Source organism: Botryllus schlosseri, chromosome 7, assembly GCF_051294905.1.
Source record: "Botryllus schlosseri isolate E-star chromosome 7, Bs_hap1, whole genome shotgun sequence".
NCBI lineage: Eukaryota > Metazoa > Chordata > Ascidiacea > Stolidobranchia > Styelidae > Botryllus > Botryllus schlosseri.
This window is the reverse complement of record NC_137242.1, coordinates 19,610,113-19,632,943: the sequence shown is the minus strand read 5'-3', so window position 1 is coordinate 19,632,943 and position 22,831 is coordinate 19,610,113. Positions and strand designations below refer to the sequence as shown.

General features: G+C 41.2%; 3 protein-coding genes, 1 long non-coding RNA gene and 1 pseudogene across 5 annotated transcripts; 3 read left to right on the top strand and 2 right to left on the bottom strand.

Annotated features, from left to right (window-relative positions):
- Window positions 1–4,066: 4,066 nt before the first annotated feature.
- On the top strand, window positions 4,067–5,600 carry LOC145443504 (uncharacterized). The gene has a single exon (XM_080321462.1). The coding sequence runs from the start codon at window positions 4,075–4,077 to the stop codon at window positions 5,320–5,322; it is 1,248 nt and encodes a 415-aa protein (XP_080177588.1). The 5' UTR covers window positions 4,067–4,074; the 3' UTR covers window positions 5,323–5,600.
- Window positions 5,601–5,604: 4 nt separating this feature from the next.
- Window positions 5,605–6,037, top strand: LOC145443326 (histone H4-like; annotated as a pseudogene).
- A 138-nt stretch (window positions 6,038–6,175) lies between these two features.
- Window positions 6,176–8,157, bottom strand: LOC145443324 (uncharacterized). Of its 2 annotated transcripts, XM_080321303.1 has the most exons (5): window positions 7,738–8,157; window positions 7,564–7,676; window positions 7,349–7,509; window positions 7,082–7,214; window positions 6,177–6,995 (listed from the first exon to the last, which is right to left on the bottom strand). In XM_080321303.1, the coding sequence occupies exons 1-5, from the start codon at window positions 7,955–7,957 to the stop codon at window positions 6,537–6,539; spliced, it is 1,086 nt and encodes a 361-aa protein (XP_080177429.1). In that variant the 5' UTR covers window positions 7,958–8,157; the 3' UTR covers window positions 6,177–6,536. The 2 variants fall into 2 exon arrangements, with proteins under 2 accessions (XP_080177428.1, XP_080177429.1); XM_080321302.1 differs by having other exon boundaries at window positions 6,176–6,995; window positions 7,349–7,676.
- Window positions 8,158–13,599: 5,442 nt separating this feature from the next.
- LOC145443503 (proteinase-activated receptor 2-like) lies at window positions 13,600–14,205 on the top strand. The gene has a single exon (XM_080321461.1). The coding sequence runs from the start codon at window positions 13,600–13,602 to the stop codon at window positions 14,203–14,205; it is 606 nt and encodes a 201-aa protein (XP_080177587.1).
- A 3,623-nt stretch (window positions 14,206–17,828) lies between these two features.
- LOC145442995 (uncharacterized) lies at window positions 17,829–22,439 on the bottom strand. Its single transcript, XR_013916250.1, has 3 exons — window positions 21,070–22,439; window positions 20,356–20,516; window positions 17,829–18,264 (listed from the first exon to the last, which is right to left on the bottom strand). It is a non-coding gene; the product is annotated as an uncharacterized LOC145442995 (long non-coding RNA).
- Between the last annotated feature and the right edge of the window lie 392 nt (window positions 22,440–22,831).

Sequence of the window (22,831 nt, the reverse complement as noted above, 5' to 3'; positions counted from 1 at the left end):
GATTTTTCCGGCCCGCGGACAGTTTCCCGTATTGCATAATAATGTGGCGCGCGGCCCCAGTCTGCCAAGATTCCCCCTAATTGCCTAAACGTCAAATTTTAGACATTGTATGTTATTATATAGGTGTGCGCACTGTGCAGCGTGCGAGAGTGGAGCTTACGCGTAACTTCGTCGAAGCGAGAAGACTTGCATTATCGGCATTTACGATGTGCTGAACCCTAATGAATTGATTCTTGGTAAATTTCGGGTACCGGGCTTATCAAACGCTTTGAAATCTTAATTAAGGATTGCACCGTGAGTTATTTGATCAGAGAGAAGCAGACACGGCGGCGCCTGTATGACAATGCTATTCTCAAATCAACATTGTATAGTCATTATCGGCGGGAAATGGCTTTGAAATGACATTGCTGTCGATAAAATACCTTCATTAAATACGATTTATTTCTTGTATACATGGGCGAATAATTTATCCATTCAGCAATCCGGCCCGCCAAGTAGGCCTACCTAATTTTCCTATTTCCAGCCCGCCGACTGGAAAAGTTGCCCGCCCCTGTTCCATAAGGATATCATCTCATTTCCGGTACATTGGCATGAGAAACATGCAAGTTTGAAGTAAATACTCGCAAAATGATTTATAATATTGGCGCACCCTTAAAATATCCCAACTGCAGGCGATCAATACTGCAGCGATCTGCGTGATTATTAGTACAGTATTTGGTGGGGGTTAGCGTGGCGAGAATTCCAAACTATATCTACCCCACTCCCCGATCTATAATCATAATGCGAGAGCGTTTGGAATATGACCAATATGATATCTTGGTATGTAAAAAGTATAGATGTGCGGACAATGTTTCGGAAGAAATGTAATTATCAATCACATTGAGCATTAAGTTCGTTGCATCATGATTGCTTGCGGAAACTAGAAATCGCCAAGCTTACGTATCAGTTTCACTGCGGTCGTTGCCCCGAATATTTCAATGACTTCTTTACCTCTGAATCAAAAGCGAACAAGTACAACACACGCGCGTCCACGTCGTCCAAATATCATATGATCGACCGAAAAGATCATCGCTCTATCAAATATGCCGGACCTGATGTGTGGAACAGTATCCCGCCGGCCATCCGGCAGTCGACGAGCATGTCCTGTCCACATTCAAGTCGAAATATAAGCAATTACTACTAAATAAATACAGTCCCCCCTCAAGATTACCGGATCTCGACTGACCTATATCGATTTCGCTTCCCATGACATGCCGCCTTATTGCTTGTCGCTTCCTTTTTCTATACTATATCTTCTTTACTTTCATTCAGTGTGCATGCCTCCTCCTTACATCGCCTAGGCCAAGGTGGGTGTCTGATTCCATAGACAACTCCTAGTCGCTTCGACATCTTCCTTTCTTTTCATTGTGTCGCATTTTTTGTGGTGTATTGAACTCATAAAATTGCTACTAAACCAATGATGATGATGATGATGATTGTGAGCTGTCGTCACTCTAGGAATAACGTAGTTGGAGTAGCCTACATTACCAATTATTGCGTCACATGATAGACTATGCTCGGAGACGTCGGGTCTAGACTCGAGCGAATATTGGATCAACATTACTGTTGTCATTATTACATCACAAATTCATGTCATTCCAAGTTCTCCTAAAACCGTTGCACAAGCGTGTATTTGTTCCTACACAGCGTTCAATAGTTCACGTTCGCACATAAGGAAAGCGATCGTATTCCGTGAACAACGAACAACGTACGCTTCATGAAGCTTGCACAGATCACGATAAATTGTATAAAACACCAAAGTATGGAAGTATGGAAATGTCGTTCCATACCATAGATTAAAATCTTCCATTCCATACCATACTTGCATTGTTCCATATTCCATACCAAAATATCGATCCATACCATACCATACTTCCATACCATACCATACCTTACCATGCCCTGACAATGGGGCTGTCAAAAAACATTTTTTTTCTATTTTCCGGGTACTTCCTAAATTGTTAGATTGCCGCCAAGTAAAATAAAAAATAGGTAATTTTTGAACAGCACTATTGTACAAGCATCACACAACATTAGCCATTCATTATCACTCACGTGCACAATGCACATACCCAGTGGTGGCCCTATGAACGGGGGGGGGGCCTGGGCGAGACTTACCGGGGGGGGGCCTATAAGTATCTATCCGTAACTTCTGGGGGCCTCCGCCCCCCAGACCCCCCTTCCACATCGGTTATTATTATCTATCTTTCACCATCGCAAAGGTTTCCCAGGTGCTGGATTCGGCCATGTCTATTTTGCATGTGTGCAAGGATAGACTACATCAAAACTAATTAATTCTACCGCATGCAGAGACGTGGTGATTATCGGGATACGGGAGTTTTCTAACAAATGCAGTGATTTGATGATGATTGACACATCTGTACGGAATCATATTCTTGCTTGGTGCACGGATTTCCATGTTTATTCGTCATTCTCCTTGAAAAAAGCGCATAATCCAAATAGGGGGGGGCCCTTCGACCAGGGGGGGGGCGGGCGACCGCCCACCTCGCCCACCCCAAAAGCCACCACTGCACATACCTAACATAACGTCAAATGGACGAAGGGTATTATGTGTTTTCACAGACGGCAGATCAAATCCATGAGTTAAACTTCAAAAAAAAAAAAGTGGAGAGAAGATCCTCACATATATTAAAGCGGCATTTTGTACAATGCATTGCTACTATGTAGCCTACCATTGTCCGTTTTTTTACGGCGGCCTATCTGATATCAGTCTAGTGCAACGAAAGCAGTGGTGACAAATAGCGATGTCGGCAGAATTCGTCAGATGCGTTGATCTAACCATTACGATTTGCAAATTTCTTCGTCTTCGAGTCATATAAAATAAGCCAAGTCAATGACTTGGGTCGAGTCATGCGTAATGACTCGAGTAGCCTACAAGTCGAGTCAATCCAAATATTGACTCGAGTCGAGTCGAGTCATTTTCCCATTTCAAGAAAATGACTCGAGTCATGACTCGAGTCATTGCAACCCTGGAATAAAGAGTTGATTATACACGCAAGAAGGCGCTCTATCGCTCATGCATACGTAGAACTGATAAACTATACAAATATAGCGGTCTAGCCTCAGTCTATAACAGGGGAGGGAAAACTGCGACTCACCAGCTGCGTGCTGCATGCTCTTTGAGTCTTTGATTGCGACTCTTCAATGAGTGTGCAATGTGCATTCGGTGATAATGAACGTAGCCCACCGTGCCTTTTCCGTCAAGATTCGCCCAATAATCACACAGCTAGAATTGAAACGTCATTACGAAACCAAAACCAAACACCAAAACCTTAATTTCCAAGTGTTACTTAAAAAAATACATGTTTATGAAGTATTATGATTACCGAGTTCCGCACTGTTTGACGTCATATCAGTCCGATTTCAAACACTTTGCAGCCTAGGTGGAGACGCATCGTCTGATACCACACAATAATAAACTTCATTCAATACCCTACATTTCCTTGTGACGAAATATCGTAGTATAACAATTATTGTGTTGTGAGTCTTATAAGGCAATGATTTTTGATATGCGGCTCGCGTGTGAAGCAGCTCTGCCCACCCCTGATCTATAATGGACGATTCTCACCGCTCTAGCGCCCCCTATTGGGCTCGAAAGTCACGTGACTTGTGGTTCGCTGGGGCCAAACCACTATCTTAGATAGGCGCTGCCCGTGTTAATGTCCGATATTGGTCTGTTTTCAATTCGTATTTTCTGTCTTAGTAAGGTTGTTTGTAGTACAGTTGGAGGTTTTATGGAATCCTCGTAGTATAATTAGCGAGTTTCAGGGTTTTTAGATGGTTACTAGAATATTTTATGTTATTTTACAGTCGCTCAAAATGCCACAGTGTTGCGTGCCACAATGTCGTAATAGAAGAGAAACCAATCCAGAGTTGTCTTTCTATCGACTTCCGAAATGCAAGAAAGCCATGGGAAAGTGGCTGAAATTAATAAGGCAAGGGGTGGATGATGAATTGTATTTAAATTATTGAATTAAATTAAAAATTAAAAAATTGAATTATTAAATTTTTGTAATGTATTTTAGGAGAGAGAAAGGGTTTACGCCAACGACAAATACAAGAATATGCAGCTGGCATTTTCCAATGGGCAAGGTGGCAGGACCTACTAGATTTGAGTGGAACGAAGGCAAGAGAATAGACTGCAGTAGCCCTGAGAAAAGAATGAGGATATCCACCCCCTCAAAAAAACATTCAGATTTGTTGACCACAAATAGTGAATGTGCTACATCTACAAGGATACATGCAGAAAATGATGATGTGGAAGAAATGAAAAAACAAATAGCTATTTTCAGGAAACGTGTGTTAGCTTATGAGAAAGAAAAAGAAGAATTACGTTCAGACAATATAAAGTTAAAACAGGCCAATCACAAGCAATTCATCGACAGTTTTAAAGATAGCGCAGAGAAGATAGCTATGTATACTTCGTTACCGGACAAAAAAACTTTCGACATAGTTGTTGCAATGATACAGCGGTTTACGGTTAAGTATCATTCCAACTGGAATGTTAAAATCCTCTCAATCGAAGACCAAGTGTTGCTAACTCTGATGAAATTAAGACTCAACTTGCCAAATCTAGATTTGGCTGTTCGCTTCAATGTTAGTACAGGCACTGTTACCAATGTTTTTCTAAGTTTGATTGAGGTCATGCATGCCATTTTCCACACAGGTATGATGGTCAAAAAGTTTCTGTCATTGCTAAAATGCAGGATGAGTGCTCCAGAGTGTTTCCGTAGTTTTCCTAACTGCGGAGTAATTTTAGATTGTACTGAAGTACGAACAGCCAAACCCGATGATCTTAGCAAAAATTGTCAAACATTTAGCCACTACAAAAAAGGTAACACACTGAAAGCATTAGTTGGAGTCGCACCTAATGGAACGATTACGTTTGTGTCAGAACTTTATGCAGGCTCCACGTCAGATAAGGCCATTACAAAAGATTGTGGAATCCTTGACTTATTGAAACCTGGGGACTTAATTTTAGCTGACAAGGGGTTTGCAATTCACAGCATACTTCCTCCAGGAGTTACTGTGAACCATCCATCATTTTTAAGCAATCCTCAATTCACTCCTCAGGAAGTATCAGCCAACAAAGAGGTATCGCGAGCCCGTATTCATGTTGAAAGGGCGATACAGCGAATTAAAGTTTTTCGTATCTTGGAGTTCATTCCACACCATTATCGACACCTATCCCGCAAGATCTTTCAGTGTGCTTCATGCTTGGCAAATCTGCAGACCCCAATCATCCAAAATGCTTATAAATAGTTATTTTATTTATAGTATGTACCTATTGTTTTTCAGGCAAAATCCTTTGTTTAATTGAAAACAATCCTACTCTTTCTTTAGATACTTATGCTTTTGAGTATATATTGAATCAAGGTAACGATGGATGCAAGACTGCGGTGTCAAACTGTCCTGTATTGAATACTACTTCAACTTGGCAAATGGTTGGCTGCAATGTAGCCTGGATAACACAGAAATCATAAAAGATAATTTATCTGGATCATCGTGCCGTATTGCATGATGTGCTTGGTGACTCTGCCAAGAAATGCACCCTGGAAGACATTTTCTTCTTTATTGCCATAAAAAAAACACTCGGCTGCTTGGTGCGGACAATTCAAGCCCCTACCAACTTTTGAAGTCGTCCCCATGTGCAGTTGCAGAACTTGGTAGGCAGATCAGCTTAGGAAAAGGAGGCGCCAAGCGTCACAGGAAGGTGTTGCGTAATAACATCCAGGGAATCACCAAGCCCGCCATCCGTCGTTTGGCTCGTTGTGGCGGAGTGAAGCGTATCTCAGGACTCATCTACGAAGAGACCACAGAGGTGTGCTGAAGGTCTTTAGAGAATGCGAGAATGTCATTAGAGACGCCGTCACTTACACTGAACATGCCAAGAGAAAAACCGTCACCGCTCTGGACGTGGTCTACACCTTGAAACGTCAAGGACGAACTCTGTACGGGTTCGGCGGATAAGCGACTCGCTACTGCGATTACAAGACAACAACGGCTCTTTTCAGAGCCACCCGAACTTGTTGAAACTCTATAGAGAATATTTTGGTCGATCGTATCGTACATAATTATACTACTACTGACCAATCAGCTTTTCAATAAACCACCCGACTTGTACCGCTATACTAACTAATTCGGTAGTTTGTAACTACAAGTCTCGCCGTCGCGATATTGCGACAGCCAGCCTGCCCGTACTCTATAAGCGTAAACATCAACTTTGGATGGCCCTGAAAAGAGCCGTTAATAGTGGAGGTGTTGACGACACACGCCAGCATTTACTTCTTCTTGGGTGAGGTATTTTTGGCAGCCTTTCTTCGGCGACTTTTTCGAAGCGGGTCTCTTGGCAGCCGGCTTTTTGGCGGCGCGCTTCTTGACATTTGCCGATTTCCTGGCCGCGGCTTTCTCGACGGGAGTCTTTTTCGCTTTGGGCTTTTTGGCCGCAGTTTTTTTGGTCGATTCCTTGCCGACTCTCAGAGTTCAAGCGATAGCAGGAGAGGTACAAAGGTATTCCTATAAAAGTCTCTCAAGAGAATTAAATTGTTCTCCCAGTCACTATCCTTAGGTATTCTCTCGACCAACAGTTCTGTTGGTGTCCAAACCACAAAATGGCATAACTCCGCGTTTGCCAAGTGTAAGCCGCCCTGCACCTGGTCATAGTACTCGTGATTTTTATCGAGTACCAAATGATCCCCAGCTATTTTCAAAAAGAAGTCCTTTTTCGTCATGGCCAAATCCATCAAGGAGGTTGATTTTGCGGAATAGGGACACTTCACCTCTATTAATTCATTTTTATTAATGATGCCGTCGGGTGATGCTCCAAGCATGCCAGTGGGATCGATAAATAGCCCACATTGTGATATTTCACAATTTACTTGCTGGGCATATTGATGCAGGGCGTCGGATTCGTGCACGACTCCCCACTTTATAGCCTGTAATGATATTGTCGAAGGTTTACAGCCTGCAACTAACCTACGTTATCTCAATTTGTGTTTAAACTAAGTGTCATAATACTTACTGGAGCGTTGGCTGCAGACGAATATTGACAAAGTAGAGTCTTCATCAATGAGTCGGAGTAACGACCTCTTTTAATGGACCCAAGTACCTTTCCAAAGTTGCTTGATGTAACTCTACCTTGTCTCATTTGGTGCCTGAAATTTGTTGAGAAATACTGAGTGTTCACTCTCACGATGAAATGGTGTGTGCTATGTGAAACAGCTTAGCAATACAGCTCAATGACCCACCATTACAATTGGGTGAATAGACCAAAAAGTCATTCATTTACCAGATCTGGTTGTTGCGTTGGCCTTTCGTCAAAGTTAACACGGAAGTTTGCTCATTACCGTCCAAACGGAGAAGTGATAATATCGAGCCTATTCTCTCCTTCTCATTGTCGACACTGTAAGTTTCTTGCAGAAAATGTGCAACTGTTTTGTCATTCAATGTCTGTAAGAGGTGAGAAATTAGCATCAAAACGGCAACATAAAACATAGTACTTACAGCAGCAGGTTCTTCGGATAAGAGCCAACCAAATCCTGTAGGTCTATTCAAATTTGCTAATCCCTCTTTGAAAAATAGGATGTCATCGTCGTTGACGTCACGATCAGTAGTAGCTGAAATATATTGTTCACGTCGAAATACAATGCTGCATGCCATTCAAAAAAACACTTATACCTTGTCCTTGATTTGGCCAGATTTGAGAAATTCTTTTACCAGCGCTTTCAATTTGCTTTCTCGGCTTTATCCACTGGCATTCAACATCGGTGCGTGTTATATTTTTGCATAGCCAAAGAAGAACTGCAGCCATATGGTGACACTGGAATTGGCCATTTGGACAGCCGCAATGTGCGCGACAAATCTTCTGATCAGTAATGTGGATTTGAGACAAAACCATGTCATATAAGAGAGAGAGAGAGAGATATGGTATTCTTATTCGCCTGCACCATCGAGATGCTTTGACGACGGAGATGCGATACGGCCTTTATAGTAAGGTCATCTAGTCTGCACCCCCGGTTTTTTCTCCTCCATGCTATCCGTGATTGCCGAGCGCCTAGCAGGATAGCTGCGGATACCAGTTTTCGAGTCTTTGTTCTGACCCACGACCTACCGATCGAGAAGCCAGATCCACAACCAGGCTTACCATACGTCCTCTTTTAAGAGGATTTGTCCTCTTTTTTGACTTTTTTGAAAGTGTCCTCGGAGGACGCCCTTTTGTCCTCTTTTTTGAGATTTTGTCCTCTTTTTTGAAAATTTAGGTCAGATATAGAGGAAATTGCGAGTGATATGCCGCAAATTAGCGCAGAAGTGAAGCTCCGGCGGGTATTTCGGAGGAAAAGCGGTGATTTCAGCTCTGAGCGAAATGAAGACCTTTTTTTTTTTTTTTTTTTTTAGTCAACCGACCGCAAAGTGGGAAAAATTCACCGGTTTTTGAGAATTTGAGTCAATAAGATGCCAGAGGTGTTGTTACTCAAGTACGAGAAATGCTGTAAATTTCCACTGAATTTCAAGTAGAGGTAATCTTTCACAAAGCTTTCTGGTAATTTAGCTGTTACCAACCTCAATGTCGTAAACTTTCTGCTCGTAGCTGGACTGAATACGGCCCACCGCTCTACCGTCACCACCATACTTCGCTGATACTAAATGATCGCTGTCTAAAGCATTTTGACCTCTTCTAACCAGATTCGGGTCAGTTTTAAAGAAATCACATATCGTAAAAGTAGTTACCAAATCCATCTGCAAGGAAATACATTGTATCACTTATACGGTAATGTCAGTGTTACTGTTGCTAAATGTCTATTCCTAACGAACTACCGTCTCTCTATATACGTTACCCATGCTATGCGGAAGGTTTATTAGCAATTTTATCAGTTCAGTCTAATCCTAACGTACTACCGTCTCTCTATACGTTACCCTCCATTTGTAAGTAAATAAATTCTTCTTGCAGCTAGCACTTTCGTTACACGAACACCAGAATTGATGAGAAACTCCGAACAGTGGCACAAATTGCGAATTGGAAACGCGTTCACATAATATCAAACCAAGCGCTTGGCCCCAAACGGCGGTTGTTATGAAAAAAGTCACGTGACTTTCGAGCCCAATGAAGGGATGGCGGTCGTAATTTTGCCTCCACTACCGAGCGAGATAGTGTAATGGTTGTGCGTCCGGCTTCTCGATCGGTAGGTCGTGGGTTCGATCCCCGTTCGGGTCAGACCAAAGACTCGAAAACTGGTATCCGCGGCTATCCTGCTAGGCGCTCAGCAATCACGGATAGCATGGAGGAGAAAAAACCGAGTGTGCAAGCTAGATGACCTTACTATAAAGGCCGTATCGCATGTCCGTCGTCAAAGCATCTCGATGGTGCAGGAGAAAGAGAATACCATATCTCTCTCGCTCTCTCTCCATAAGGCTACCATTGTGTGCAACGAAAAAGGTTGAAGAGCATTGATCTAATACACATTATTAGTTGGTAATACAATTTCACACAAAGTTCTCCGGGGGCCGAATATACCGATTGAATTCGGCTGTCGGTAAATTCGGCCCCGTAAACATCTGCATATATATATACATAGGGGAGATGTGGTACCGATGGATCAAAAATCGGAAAATGATCGCTGGCCCTGAAATGTTCAGCAGAAAACAGCAGATCTTTTGCTGGCTCAGCACTTTGATACAAGCTCTACCTATCGCGCACATATACATGAATATCCGTCTTTTCAAAAAATATTCATGGACGTTAATAATTTGTTGCTCGAACGTGTCTTCGGTCCCCACCCGGTGGGTCCAATGACACACGACCCGGGGACCTATGACTAGGGCTGGGCATTTTCGAGTACCTGAGTGATTCGATTCTGAATCACGTATTTTGCTTCGAGTCGAGTCGAGTATTCGAGTATCGCTCATTATGACGTCATAACAGAATGTAATATGATAAAGTTCAAATTTGTACCTCTTTATGCCACCACAAAGAATATAATGCGTGCTATCCATCACATTAACCATACTTAGTATTTTTCGACCATCCCGATTCCATTGCACTTTGTGACAATGTTGTGGGATGATCATGACTTCGGAAATGTGGTATTTCCAGTAACGTTCGTAGCTTTGTACTTATACTTCATGGCCTGTTTTCTATGCTGCAATACGGACAATTAAGGTTTCATGGCTTCCACAGTGGAAAAGAGTATAGACGCTATAATTTTTGATGATAAATTAACTTTTAGTGGCGAGAAGCGTATAATATCAGTACTCGAAAAATTCGTCTTTTACTACTCGACTCGAATCATTAAAGTTAATACTCGATTCAGATTCGAGTACTCGAATCATTGTGCCCAGCCCTACCTATGACACATATACCCTAAAACACTCAAATGTGACTACTTTTCTTGCTCAGTGTTATAATGTAAGCTACAGCAAGCCAAAGAAGAATGTTCGGTCGCAACTGTCAAAAAATAGAATGAATATTAACTCAAATGCTGTCATACAATCTCGTTTCGGTTTAGGCTCGGACTTATAAATTTGAGGGTACATACATATTGCCCGAAAATCGACAGTGTGACTTCCAAATACCTCGTTATAGCAATAAAACATCATATGTAATTATTACATAAAGATTTTCTGTACGTAGGCATGTTTCATTTGCTTCATGACTAGTATGCTTGATTATTTTGCTTGATTTGGCTATTGTATCATCGGTCCCCACCCTAAGAATTTTATACATGAATCGAAAAAAAGTCCACTCGAGGAAAGTACTGAAAAAATGATAGGTGCCATAATATAGCCTGATACAAGCCCTACACTTCAAAATAAAAATGATTGCTGGTTTGTTCGTGTTGAAGGTTGCAAAGAAAAATGTATATGTCGATCTAAATTTAGTTTATACCCCCTAAAACAAAAATCATCTGTGAGAGACCCCATTGCTCGCGCACATCGAATTGTTTTGTATGTGAGGAAAGATTTTGCCAGCATGCAATTGTAGACAAGTTCACGGAGTGTAATCATGGAATTATCATAGAGAATTTTCAAAGTATTTTCGGTTCCAGTGATCCATCGGTACCACATCACCCCTATATATATTTATACGCATACCCCGTTCTCCAAATCACTTGATAATAATATAATTATGAAATTAATCCACATTAATAGTTGGTAATACATTTTTATAAAAAATTCTCCGAGGGCCGATATGCCCGAGTGAATTCGGCCGTCGGTAAATTCGGTCCCCGTGAATATCCGCGCTATCTCCCGCGATTACGCGATCTACGCATACCCTGACATCCAAATCACCTAATAATAGTATATTTATGTAATTAATTCATGTTAACGGTTGGTAATACATTTTAATACAATATTCTCAGAGGGCCGAATTTACTGATGTCATAGGCCGAATTTACCTGGCCGAATTTACCGCGGGCCGAGTTTACTGGCAACCATACGGACATACGGTACTATAGTAGCAACGCAATTCGTAAATAAACAGTTACACGCACCAAACACATGCACTAATGAGAAATTTGTAGGTTATAGAGGAAATATTTTTGTCTACATAAAATAGGTTTGTTCAACTGAATAATAGTAGACTCCAGCACTTTTAGATGAAACAAAGACCTACCACGTGCAATGACAGTGAACATATTGTCATCATAGTGCTGTGCACAGGCGAGGTTTCCACTCAAATGCTGACCGATTGACGAAGCATATGCTTGGTAATCGTGATAGCAGTCTGTTTTGGCAGCCAATTTGCACTGACATGCAAGCTCCGTGCGAGTATTTGCGCATGTTTTCCAGTTATCTAAAAAAAGTCAATAGCAACATTATCACGATAGAACAGTAGAGGATATGATCGGATTGAAACACTTCTGGTGATTTACTCACTTCAAAATTCAACCCGACTACAGATCTTATTTTTTATATCCATTTCTTCATGTGAAAAGATAGATTCATGTTCTTGAGTCGTTGTTGCATTTTAGAACACAACAATCACAGTGTGATCTTCCTGTCACAGTCCACGACCCAGCATCTGCATTCATGTCTGTTATCTCACAGGCAATACAGTATAATAATATATAGATTGTTTATCGTAAAAGTTCTTTGCAAGAAATCAACCTGTCCATATCAAACATAAAACTATATTACAGGAATACATTCACTGATTTAAATTACATAAATATATCGGTTATGACCAGCCATTTTACAAATATATATGCACTATTATCTTAGAAGTCAAGCTGATATACCATGATGTTATCGACTTCTCGTGAGTTGTCACAAACAAGTACCGAAAAACTTCGTAAAACGGCGGTTTTTCGGTAAAAAAAAAGATTCCATGCTAATAATAAACATGCTATTTATCTTAATTTAGCATCGATACCCTGAACTGCATCATAGCGACAACCCACGGAGATAAATAGCGAAACCAACTCCAAAATTGCCATTTGCGCGCACGAAGCAAGATTAACCGACCGCCATCCCTTGACCATAATGGCGGCGCTCGTGAGCAAAAATGAAAATCGTGCATTGTCAGAAATAACGGGACTTCATTTTTGTTCCTAATAATTGAAAAGGAACGACTGCGTTAGTCATTCAAGTGCTTTCGACAAGATTTTGATCTATGTGACAACGATAAATTCGAAGTTGACAATGTAACTACTCTCATAAACGCAAGACTACATTTTGATACGTCTCACTGATCTTGAAATTAGATTAATTATATCCTCCGCCTTTTAAGTGCTTTCATTACTGCATATATAAGTCTATACTTCATTCTCCCTTTTTCAAGACGTAATCTTCTGGACGACAAGCACTTGAAGATATAATTGATATCTTTCGTAGTGTGCTCTGCTCCCCTGCATCAATCAGTACGTCAGAAAAACTCAATCAAGCCTTCTTTTCAAAGTAGGGGGATTGATCGAATACGTAACACGTAATTGAAGCCTCTTAAAGCCATCGCTGCATTCGTGTACCCGACCTAAAGGTATCGATTGTCCATCAATGCCTTAATATATATTAGTGCATCATTATGACACTGTAGCTTTTTCAAGTTTCCTCCGGACAGCTGGATTATCCAAACGGCATTAGACAGGCATCATACGGTAAACCGATCCAGATTAGATTAGATATGTCTTCACCAACTAAAAATATGACAACAGCAAGATCACACACTGAAACAATATCGCAGGGTTCTGACATATCGCAAAACATAAGTGGCGTGGAATATGCTGTGATTTGGACTATATTTGGAACATTGACCACGGTAGGCGTGATCGCTAATTCCCTGATGGTTTTGACGTTGCGTCGAATGAAGAGGAGCGTATTTCATATTATCGTTACCGGGCTATGCTTTTCCGACATCATCTCGTCCTGCAACAGTCCACTGTATGTGCTGTTTGGTATGAAAATGCCACTCGGCACGCCTTCCTTCTTCTGTTTCTTGCCCGCAGTTCTCAATAATGCGACATCAATCGTCACTGTTTATCAGGTACTGCTTCTGAGTTTTTCAGATTTCGCAGTGTCGTTTATGCGTTAACTTCTCAAGGCGAAATGACTGCCAACAAGTCCATCCTGATTGTTCTTTCGATCTGGATTTTGTCCTCGGTACTATCGGTCCCACATGCATTTGTATTTGATATTGTGAAAACCAAAGAATTCTGCATGTGCGAGACCAAGAAGGATGCCCACCATGTATGGTACTATTTGTTTGTCTTGTCCTTGACAATCGGAATTTTCATACCAATGCTTCTGGTTGTCGGATTCTGCGTTACCATCATTGCGTTCCTAGTTTGCAGAAAGACACTTCCTGCAGCACGTTCGAAGAATTCAACATCGAACAGGAAGCAGGAGCAAGCCCTCAAACAGCTCGGGACCATTGTCAGCAGCTTCTTGATAGCATACACCACGGAATACGGCACGACAATGTATGTCGTTTCCAATCACCATGACCTTGATGCTCAAACATTGCTTGTAGTAGGATTAGTTGGTCATGGAGTACTACGCGCTGCAGAATGTCTGAATCCGTTTATTTACTACTCGGGATCGCATGAAATTCGGGAAGAGTTGAAACGGATGTTGAAAGATGCGAAAATCAGGTTTACGTGCAACGGAGATGACTACCCCGATAGCAATACAGCGCCCGCAGTTTCAACATGATTTTCATAGGACGAATTCAATAGTGCACCGTAACCTTTAAATCACGGAAAGCATACGAAAAATACGGAGACACATATTGAATAGTATATTCATATTGAAATGAACCCGAATATTTACGGCTGACACTCGTCAGGGGTAATCGTCAGCAACTAGTCGAGAATAAGAAATAACATTGTATATCAACAATGGTATCACAAAATATGACGTCACCAGCATGAAAGTTCGAATGAGAGAGCGTTCAGTGCACTATTCCTAGGTGGTGCACGAACTCGTTCTGTTGACAGAGTTTTGGTTGGTGTATTTTGATAAAAGTCGACCCCAAGGCACACAATCAATCAATCAATGAATCAGGTTAATTAATATTTTCATCGTTTCAAAACATCACAAGACTGTGATACAATAAAAAGATAGGAAGGTGTCGAAACAACTTGGAGTAGTCTAGCCTTTAAGATCAGACAGCCACCTTAGCCTAGGTGAAGTAAATAGGCTAAGAGGCATGCACACTGAATGAAAAGTAATGCAGAGAATATACGAAGCAAGCGACAAAATGAGGTGGCATGTGGCGGAGGGCGAGTTCGATGTTAGGTCGTGATCCGGTAATCCTGAAGACTGGCTAGTATTGATTTAGAGGAAATTGCTTGTATTTCGACTTGAATGCGGACATGCTCGACGACTGTCGGATAGCCGGCGAGATGCTGTTCCACAAGTGGAAGTTTGAACGGCCCCTCCCAATAACCCGAAATTTATCGTCTCGGATATACCTGCTCTTAAAGCTCGGTTATCAGATTTAGCGCACTCGTATTGTGGATGCCCGGTCGAAAAGGCGGATTTCCTAATGAACAAGAAGTGTTTTCTTGCCATCAAAGCATTACGATCCAACCCTGAAATTCACACCCTAGCTCGCGTGTTGTCAAATGACACGTCTTGAAAACTTCAAGTCAAATCGGACATTCAAGTCAAATCCAATATGTTTTTAGCCCGAATGTTACCTAGCGAATCTCTGAATCAGTTTAAAATTTGATGTAATATTTATTTTATCAATGGACATGTCTTCAATATATTGCATCTTGAAATTAAGGTATAAAATTGTAATATACCTCGCGGACCGGCAGGAAAGTCGTCACGGACCGGCACCGGTCCGCGGACCGGCGGTTGAGAACCACTGGTTTACGCGATACGGCGTTGCCGCCAACGGGAAAAAGGCGATACTGTTGTCTCGTATTTAGAGTGTATCATGGGCGAGTGATCACAGAGGAATAGCTGCAATATCATCAACGCTCTATGCACGAGGGTGCCAATGAGGTTAATTTTTCTGCGCCGAGGACTAAATGAATTACAACGAAGGTGTTGGCATGTGAACGTTGGTTTCCTGAAGACAGACGTTTCGAATTTGTAGGTATTGCGCTTTTCCATTAGAACGTCCAGAAATGATAACGAGTTATTGCGTTCTTTTTCAATTGTGAATTGCAAAGCCGGGTGAAGCGAGTTTAAGCGAATAAGAAATTGATCACACTCCGACTCATTCCTGAATATGACAAAAGTATCATCTACATTTCGGCATTACAATAGTGGTTTGACGGACTCCCGCTGAGAGAGAAGCTCGCCCTCAAAATATACTACGGAAATGTTCGCCAAAATAGGTCCCAGGGGACTACCCATGGCCACGACGACTATTTCGCGAAACATGACATCGTTAAAGCTAAACTCCACGGAACAGGTTGCCGCTTGTAAAAGTTCAACAAAGACGTTACGCGGGATTGATGGTGGTGGTAACTTACCACCGTACAGCGCGTTGGCACAGATATCAATATAGTCTCTTGCTGCAGAACGTTCGTAAAAAAATAGAGATATCAAAAGTGCTCAGAAACACGTCTGGATTTGGCAAATCCAGGTTTCGTATTTCACCAGCGAACATGAACGAATCGCAAACACATTCCGTGCCGTACAATTCCCGAACAGGTTCCAAAATGTCAACAAGCCATTTTGCCAGCTGATGTTGAGCAGACCCGATCATGGAAAGTATAGGTCTCACCAGGGTTGTAACCGCAAGTCACAAAGCTCCGAGTCACAAGTCAATCTCAATCTTATAGTTTTGACTCGAGTCAAGTCGAGTCATTTTCAATTCACCACCGAGTCAAGTCCGAGTCAAAGTCATCCAGCAGAGGTGCGAGTCCGAGTCATGGTGTTGTGATTCGAGTCCGAGACCAAGTCATTGTGTTGACTGCTCAGTTTCCAGTCAAAGTCTTTTTAAACCCACTTTTATTACTCTGTTTGGTGATATCTAATGGTTCGCTTTTATATTATACTAATTTCCCTCCCATTTAACAGTTTTTGGTTGCATTTTCAAGCACTAGTACCAACAGACGATAACCCAATAGGATGGTTACTTTACTATTCTTCGAAATTGCAACGAAATGTCGGTCTTTGCTAGCTGAGTCTCGAGTCATATGACTTGGTTCGAGTCATGCGCAATGACTCGAGTCCAAGTCGAGTCAATACACAGATTGACTCGAGTCGAGTCGAGTCATTTCCGTATTTTGAAAAAATGACTCGAGTCAAGTCGAGTCATCAGAAAATCGTGACTCGAGTTTGACTCGAGTCGAGTCATGACTCGAGTCATTGCTTGCAACCCTGGGTCTCACTGGGACATTGTCTTTGTGAGTTTTTGGCAGTCCGTACATGGGTGGTCTTTGCTATCCCGTTGGTCTGATGGCGCTGTACGTTTCTGCCGTTAGGACGTCGTTTTTCTTCAAGGTCAGCAAACGATTTGCCAGTCGTCTCTCAATTTTAGTTGTGATGTCAAATTCCGAAACCGAACCAAGCGAAATAAATTTGGTTTTTTCATGCAATATTGATTCCATTTTCGAAATGCATCAGCTTTGTTCAAAATGACGACGCCGGATCCCTTGTCTGCTTTGGTGATGTGAATTTCAGGGTTGGATCGTAATGCTTTGATGGCAAGAAAACACTTCTTGTTCATCAGGAAATCCGCCTTTTCGACCGGGCATCCACAATACGAGTGCGCTAAATCTGATAACCGAGGTTTAAGAGCAGGTATATCCGAGACGATAAATTTCGGGTTATTGGGAGGGGCCGTTCAAACTTCCACTTGTGGAACAGCATCTCGCCGGCTATCCGACAGTCGTCGAGCATGTCCGCATTCAAGTCGAAATACAAGCAATTTCCTCTAAATCAATACTAGCCAGTCTTCAGAATTACCGGATCACGACCTAACATCGAACTCGCCCTCCGCCACATGCCACCTCATTTTGTCGCTTGCTTCGTATATTCTCTGCATTCCCAGCAAACACCCGATGTCCAGTTGACTTCCTGCGGAAAAGACGCAGGACGCCCAGTGTTACTTCCCTGGAGTGGATTTGTCGACTACTAGAAGCGTCCTAAACACTTCCTGAGTTGGTCTACTATGGACGTGAAGCGACTCCATATGGACTCGTTGGATCTGCTGTGAACGTGACGTGACTGCCTATGGATGCGTCAGACCTACTGTGGACGCGACGTGACTCCCTATGGATATGTCATTTACCACCTGTTCTATTCCTCAGGATTACCATATCAGGACTCCCCTCCTAACCTGGTGCAATTACATGGAATTCAACATCATATAAACTAACGAACTGTTTATATTGGGTTACTGTAAAACGACAATTGCAAAATACAAGTACAACATTAACTAATGGACTATTACTGGTAAACAAAGTTCAGGCTTACGTGAAAAATCGATCAGGAAATCACTACGAATAAATGTGTCAGTGGGATTTTGCATATAACAGCAAGTTCCAAGTCAATTTTATATTACCATTACAAACATTTCAATTGAAGTGCATCATGAAATTAGAAATAAACGTGTCACATGACTTTGAAAAAGTACAACTGCTAATACAACTAAAACAGGGAAAAGCATGGAGCAATCATAAGTAAAATTTACATTGCATATTATAAAACGATGGATCATTTGCACCGCATCATGTTAAGAGCGCGAGTGCGTATTCGCAATAAACTTGGTTGCAACAACAGTTTTCTTCTTGGTCTTTGTTTTGCCTGAAACATATACAACAATGTCAGCAAATCATTTGTAGAGCCACTCTGCAGACATAGCACATGAAATTTGCGTCAGAGCTGCTTCAATTTCTATTCCCTCATGCATTAATTGTGATCCGCTACTTCTACTTGTGCTGAGTGATAATTTATGACGATACTACAATGTCTACTCGAGTACGGCAGCTTCTGACGTTGTGATACAGAGTATGAAACCCGTCAATCAAATTATATTGTGGAAACACCTCAAGTACATACTTCAGTACTTTCCAGAACTTCTACTTTACCTAAAATAGTTTTGATAAGCCATGTATATCGCTGCTTGAGTGCTTGAACCCGAGTAGAAATACATTGCGTTACTCTTACCTGTACTAGACTACTGACGCTACAAATATTTCTAATTGAGTGCTGAACATGATTGCTTTCCTTATCTCTGTTTAAAAGCATACAACTACGACATTCCTCAAGTCTCCATATTTTGACCATGTCGACACTTGGAAGTAGTTTGATGTCTTGTAAATCGCTATTTATACTATTTAGTACGGTACTAACGATGAATACTTTGACCACCTTTATTTGGAACTTATCACCTACTACAACTAGGGCTTGCCACGGATCTGAATAGAGTAACGATAAGTCGAAACAGATGATCTTTTAGGGTACATAAATTGTACTCAACAAGATTTAGAATTCCGATTCTATGTACCACTGCGAGGCCTAAAAACATCGATTGGCCATATCACAGAACACGGCACATGTAGGACGTAGCTACGCACGATCGTGTGAATGACAAATGTATTGTCTCAAAGTACAATAAAATAGGAATTATCTTAAATCTAAAAAACATTCTTCGATATGATGTAGAGCCGGTATTCATTTTCTTCGAATTCGCATACGAGATAGATATTTCAACTTTTCCTTGTTCATAATGTTGTCACATCATATAGAGCAGAGGCTTCAAATTCAAATGTGGTCTCAGGTCAATTTCCGGATTTTTGACGACGCAGCAAGATAGGGATATTCAATGTATAATTTCCATGTAGGCCTTATTTGACGGGAGCTTGCAGACAGGCATTCCACAAACATCTCGAGAATATAATTTACTATTGTATTATTCACGTTTGACACGAAAAAAATCACAGTTTTGAATATTTCAATAAAATTATTTTGGTGCTGGGCATAATTTGTTAAAATAATGAGTTATAGAGATGATGCAATAGGATGCATCATGACATCATCAAACTCTGGGTTATACTATTTCAGTTGGTGGACCTTTGACGTGTCACAGTTGTATTTTAAAATCTACTGAAATTTGATCTGGTATCAGAGCATTTGAGCGGTGTAGCCTAATCCGGGTTTTGATATAGTCGTGATAAGTAGGCTGTTGCTACTGTCATTACCAAAGTCAAATTAATTCAGAATTAGATGTTGGCTTCGATTATTATTGGAACATATCAACAACTTTAGCCATAGTAATAGCATTGTTTCTTAGCCTTAGCGATCGCACACTTCATGCTACTCATAAGATTTCTAGCAGCCCAAAATTTATTTTCAACACAATTTCTGATGGTACCTATATTAAAATCAGATAGTCAATTCACATAAAATTGCGCATAGCACGAGAACCACAGCATATAGGTCTAATTCCACGATGCATATCGTACCACAAAAGGGTCTACGGGCCCTGTTCAAGAACCCCTGGGATAGAATGGAGCACAAAATCTTCTTTTAGAACTTTTTACTTCATTTTGAAGTGAATTTTACAAGCCTGGTAAATGGCTAATTGTACAGTAGAAATTCAAGGCGTTGCAACTATTTCAACTCCGGTGCAAACAATATGTACTTTGACCACCAACTATGATTAAACGCTAAGAATGCCTACGCAACACCTCGACCAAATCTACTTTTTCAAACTTATTAATTGTATACTTTCCAGAAGAGCATTATCTACTTCCATTTCGAGTAGATCTAACGCAACTTTAAAGTTGTTACCTCTAGGTGTGTATAAATCCATAACATTACATCTACTTCAGTTCAAAAGATGATTACTCTCACAGCCTCTGGTTTCCATGAAGTGTATTCAATGTTTTATACCTTTTGACTTTTTCCTGAGGATGACGCAGCACAGATTTTACAGCAACGCTTGTTCCATGTGGCAGTAGTTCTTCCGAACGATTTTGGTTCCAGTCATCAAGACATACTTTGTACAGTGTTCTTGACGTTGTTGAACACTATCAATTGAAGACATTGCCGATCTAAATAATCAAAGATATTATAATGTTTGTAGTGAAGCCATTTGTCAAGAAGCCAAGCCAGGGATCTAGAATATCCTGTAAAAAAAAGACAATGAAGTTCAAGCTGGACCATTTGCACATTCTACTCACTACAATGACTAATCAGTAGGGCTGAGCACATTGGTATGGTTAGCCTACTCAAATCTCGAACGAGTATCAATTCTTATGATTCGAGCCAAGTATGTGACTATTTTCAAGACAGCCTACTGAAATTACACGCTCTGTGCCACTATAACAATGCAGTTTATAATAAAATTATAGTTCCACCCAGCACGTTTTAGCAGCCCGATTGCGAACCACCGTCAATTGTATATTTCCGCATCATCGATGGCACTTTTTTCAGGGTAATAAATTGCTAATTAATGAAATATCATAAATCATCATATATAGTTCGTAACTTCAACTTACATAATTCAACATCTTCATAAAGGAACATTCCACATTTCTGTAAGCCTATACATAACATTTCAAAATTCAGTATATACCGATATGTTATAAAATACCGGTACATTACTTTATGCGGCATCTGGTTTGCTGATTGGGTCCTGCAGTCCTAGGAAATCCTTGTAAAACTTTTCACAGGATGCACATGAAATGGCAAGTTATTGCTTGTGAGACATTATGGAACAGAGTACAATAAATCAGACGTCTATGATCAATACATTATCATATAGTATCAAATGTAGCCTACTACAAGAATTATCGGCTTGCATGAGTTACCGATTAGCAGCGGGTCGATCAATTCCGTCTGTCGGTGATATTACAGTCGTGTCACTATAATCATATAATCGAATTCATTATATCGCATCAGCAGTTCATGATGATCGAGACTATTGCTGTTTATTAAATATAGCACTCAAATACCAAGCTCCCTGCCCTTCCGGTACTCATGATAGAGACATCTCACAGTCCACGCTGTTAACGTTTCCAATTATGAACTAAACCATTACTGTGATAATTCGTCCCTCCGCCATTGCTACATACGGTGATCAAATTGAATTACACGCGCGGCGCATGCGCGATGCTCGCCAAATAGAAGAAGGCAGGCTTCTGGTTTTATGGTTGGATGAATCTGAAGCAACAGGCGTGTTCGACTCCATTATCGAAATAGCCGAGAGGATTGCTTACTGCGTTGTTCCGTGATTGGAATAGTCATCACAATCCCATCATGACGATTATCAAGTTCTGATATCGGAATATTTCACATGCATTACGAGTATTTGCCCCTGATGTGGGCATTTTCGACCCAGTAATGTCACAATAAAATAAGCCACTGTGTCTCTGTATCGCACATTATATCGAGCCTCTTTAGCACTGTGCGACCGCAATGATCGACAGCCGGGCTTGTGAAGTTCCACGCGATGAGAAAGTCACACCATATCAACATTCACGGCTTCACTCCACTAGATTTCACTTGTATCATGACTGTATTCAACACAACTTATTCAGCATTGACTGCAGAATAATGCACATTTGAGTTCATAGAAACGATTTCCCAGTAAGGACATCCAAATCAACTCCTGTGTTGGTGGCATCCAGGCATCACACTATTATGACATCCACTGGAATGGTCATTGGTGACTGGCATAGGAGCACTCTTAAAGTTACTTCCTCTGGGGGTCTCTTGGAGTTACATAATTGGACGTCAATTTGTGACCTACTGAGCAAGTCCTCAGTCACTAAAAGTGGGACGTGGGACGACTGGGCACAATTGTGGACGTACCCGTAAGTCCGTGGGAGATCGGGTGTTTGCTGGGTTACTTTTCATTCAGTGTGCAATGTGCATGCCTCTTAGCCTATTTACTTCACCTAGGCTAAGGTGGCTGTCTGATCTTAAAGGCTAGACTACTCCAAGTTGTTTCGACACCTTCCTATCTTTTTATTGTATCACAGTCTTGTGATGTTTTGAAACGATGAAAATATTAATAAACCTGATTCATTGATTGATTGATTGTGTGCCTTGGGGTCGACTTTTATCAAAATACACCAACCAAAACTCTGTCAACAGAACGAGTTCGTGCACCACCTAGGAATAGTGCACTGAACGCTCTCTCATTCGAACTTTCATGCTGGTGACGTCATATTTTGTGATACGATTGTTGATATACAATGTTATTTCTTATTCTCGACTAGTTGCTGACGATTACCCCTGACGAGTGTCAGCCGTAAATATTCGGGTTCATTTCAATATGAATATACTATTCAATATGTGTCTCCGTATTTTTCGTATGCTTTCCGTGATTTAAAGGTTACGGTGCACTATTGAATTCGTCCTA

Bases quoted from the DNA above. Each gene is read 5' to 3' on its own strand.
- LOC145443503 (XM_080321461.1), top strand. From the start codon at position 13,600: ATGACTGCCAACAAGTCCATCCTGATTGTTCTTTCGATCTGGATTTTG.
- LOC145443504 (XM_080321462.1), top strand. From the start codon at position 4,075: ATGTATTTTAGGAGAGAGAAAGGGTTTACGCCAACGACAAATACAAGA.
- LOC145443324 (XM_080321302.1), bottom strand. From the start codon at position 7,957: ATGGTTTTGTCTCAAATCCACATTACTGATCAGAAGATTTGTCGCGCA. The intron at 7,677-7,737 runs GTATAAGTGTTT...AATATATTTCAG, and splicing joins CTGGCCAAATCAAGGACAAG to CTACTACTGATCGTGACGTC. The intron at 6,996-7,081 runs GTAAGTATTATG...ATATCATTACAG, and splicing joins CGTCTGCAGCCAACGCTCCA to GCTATAAAGTGGGGAGTCGT.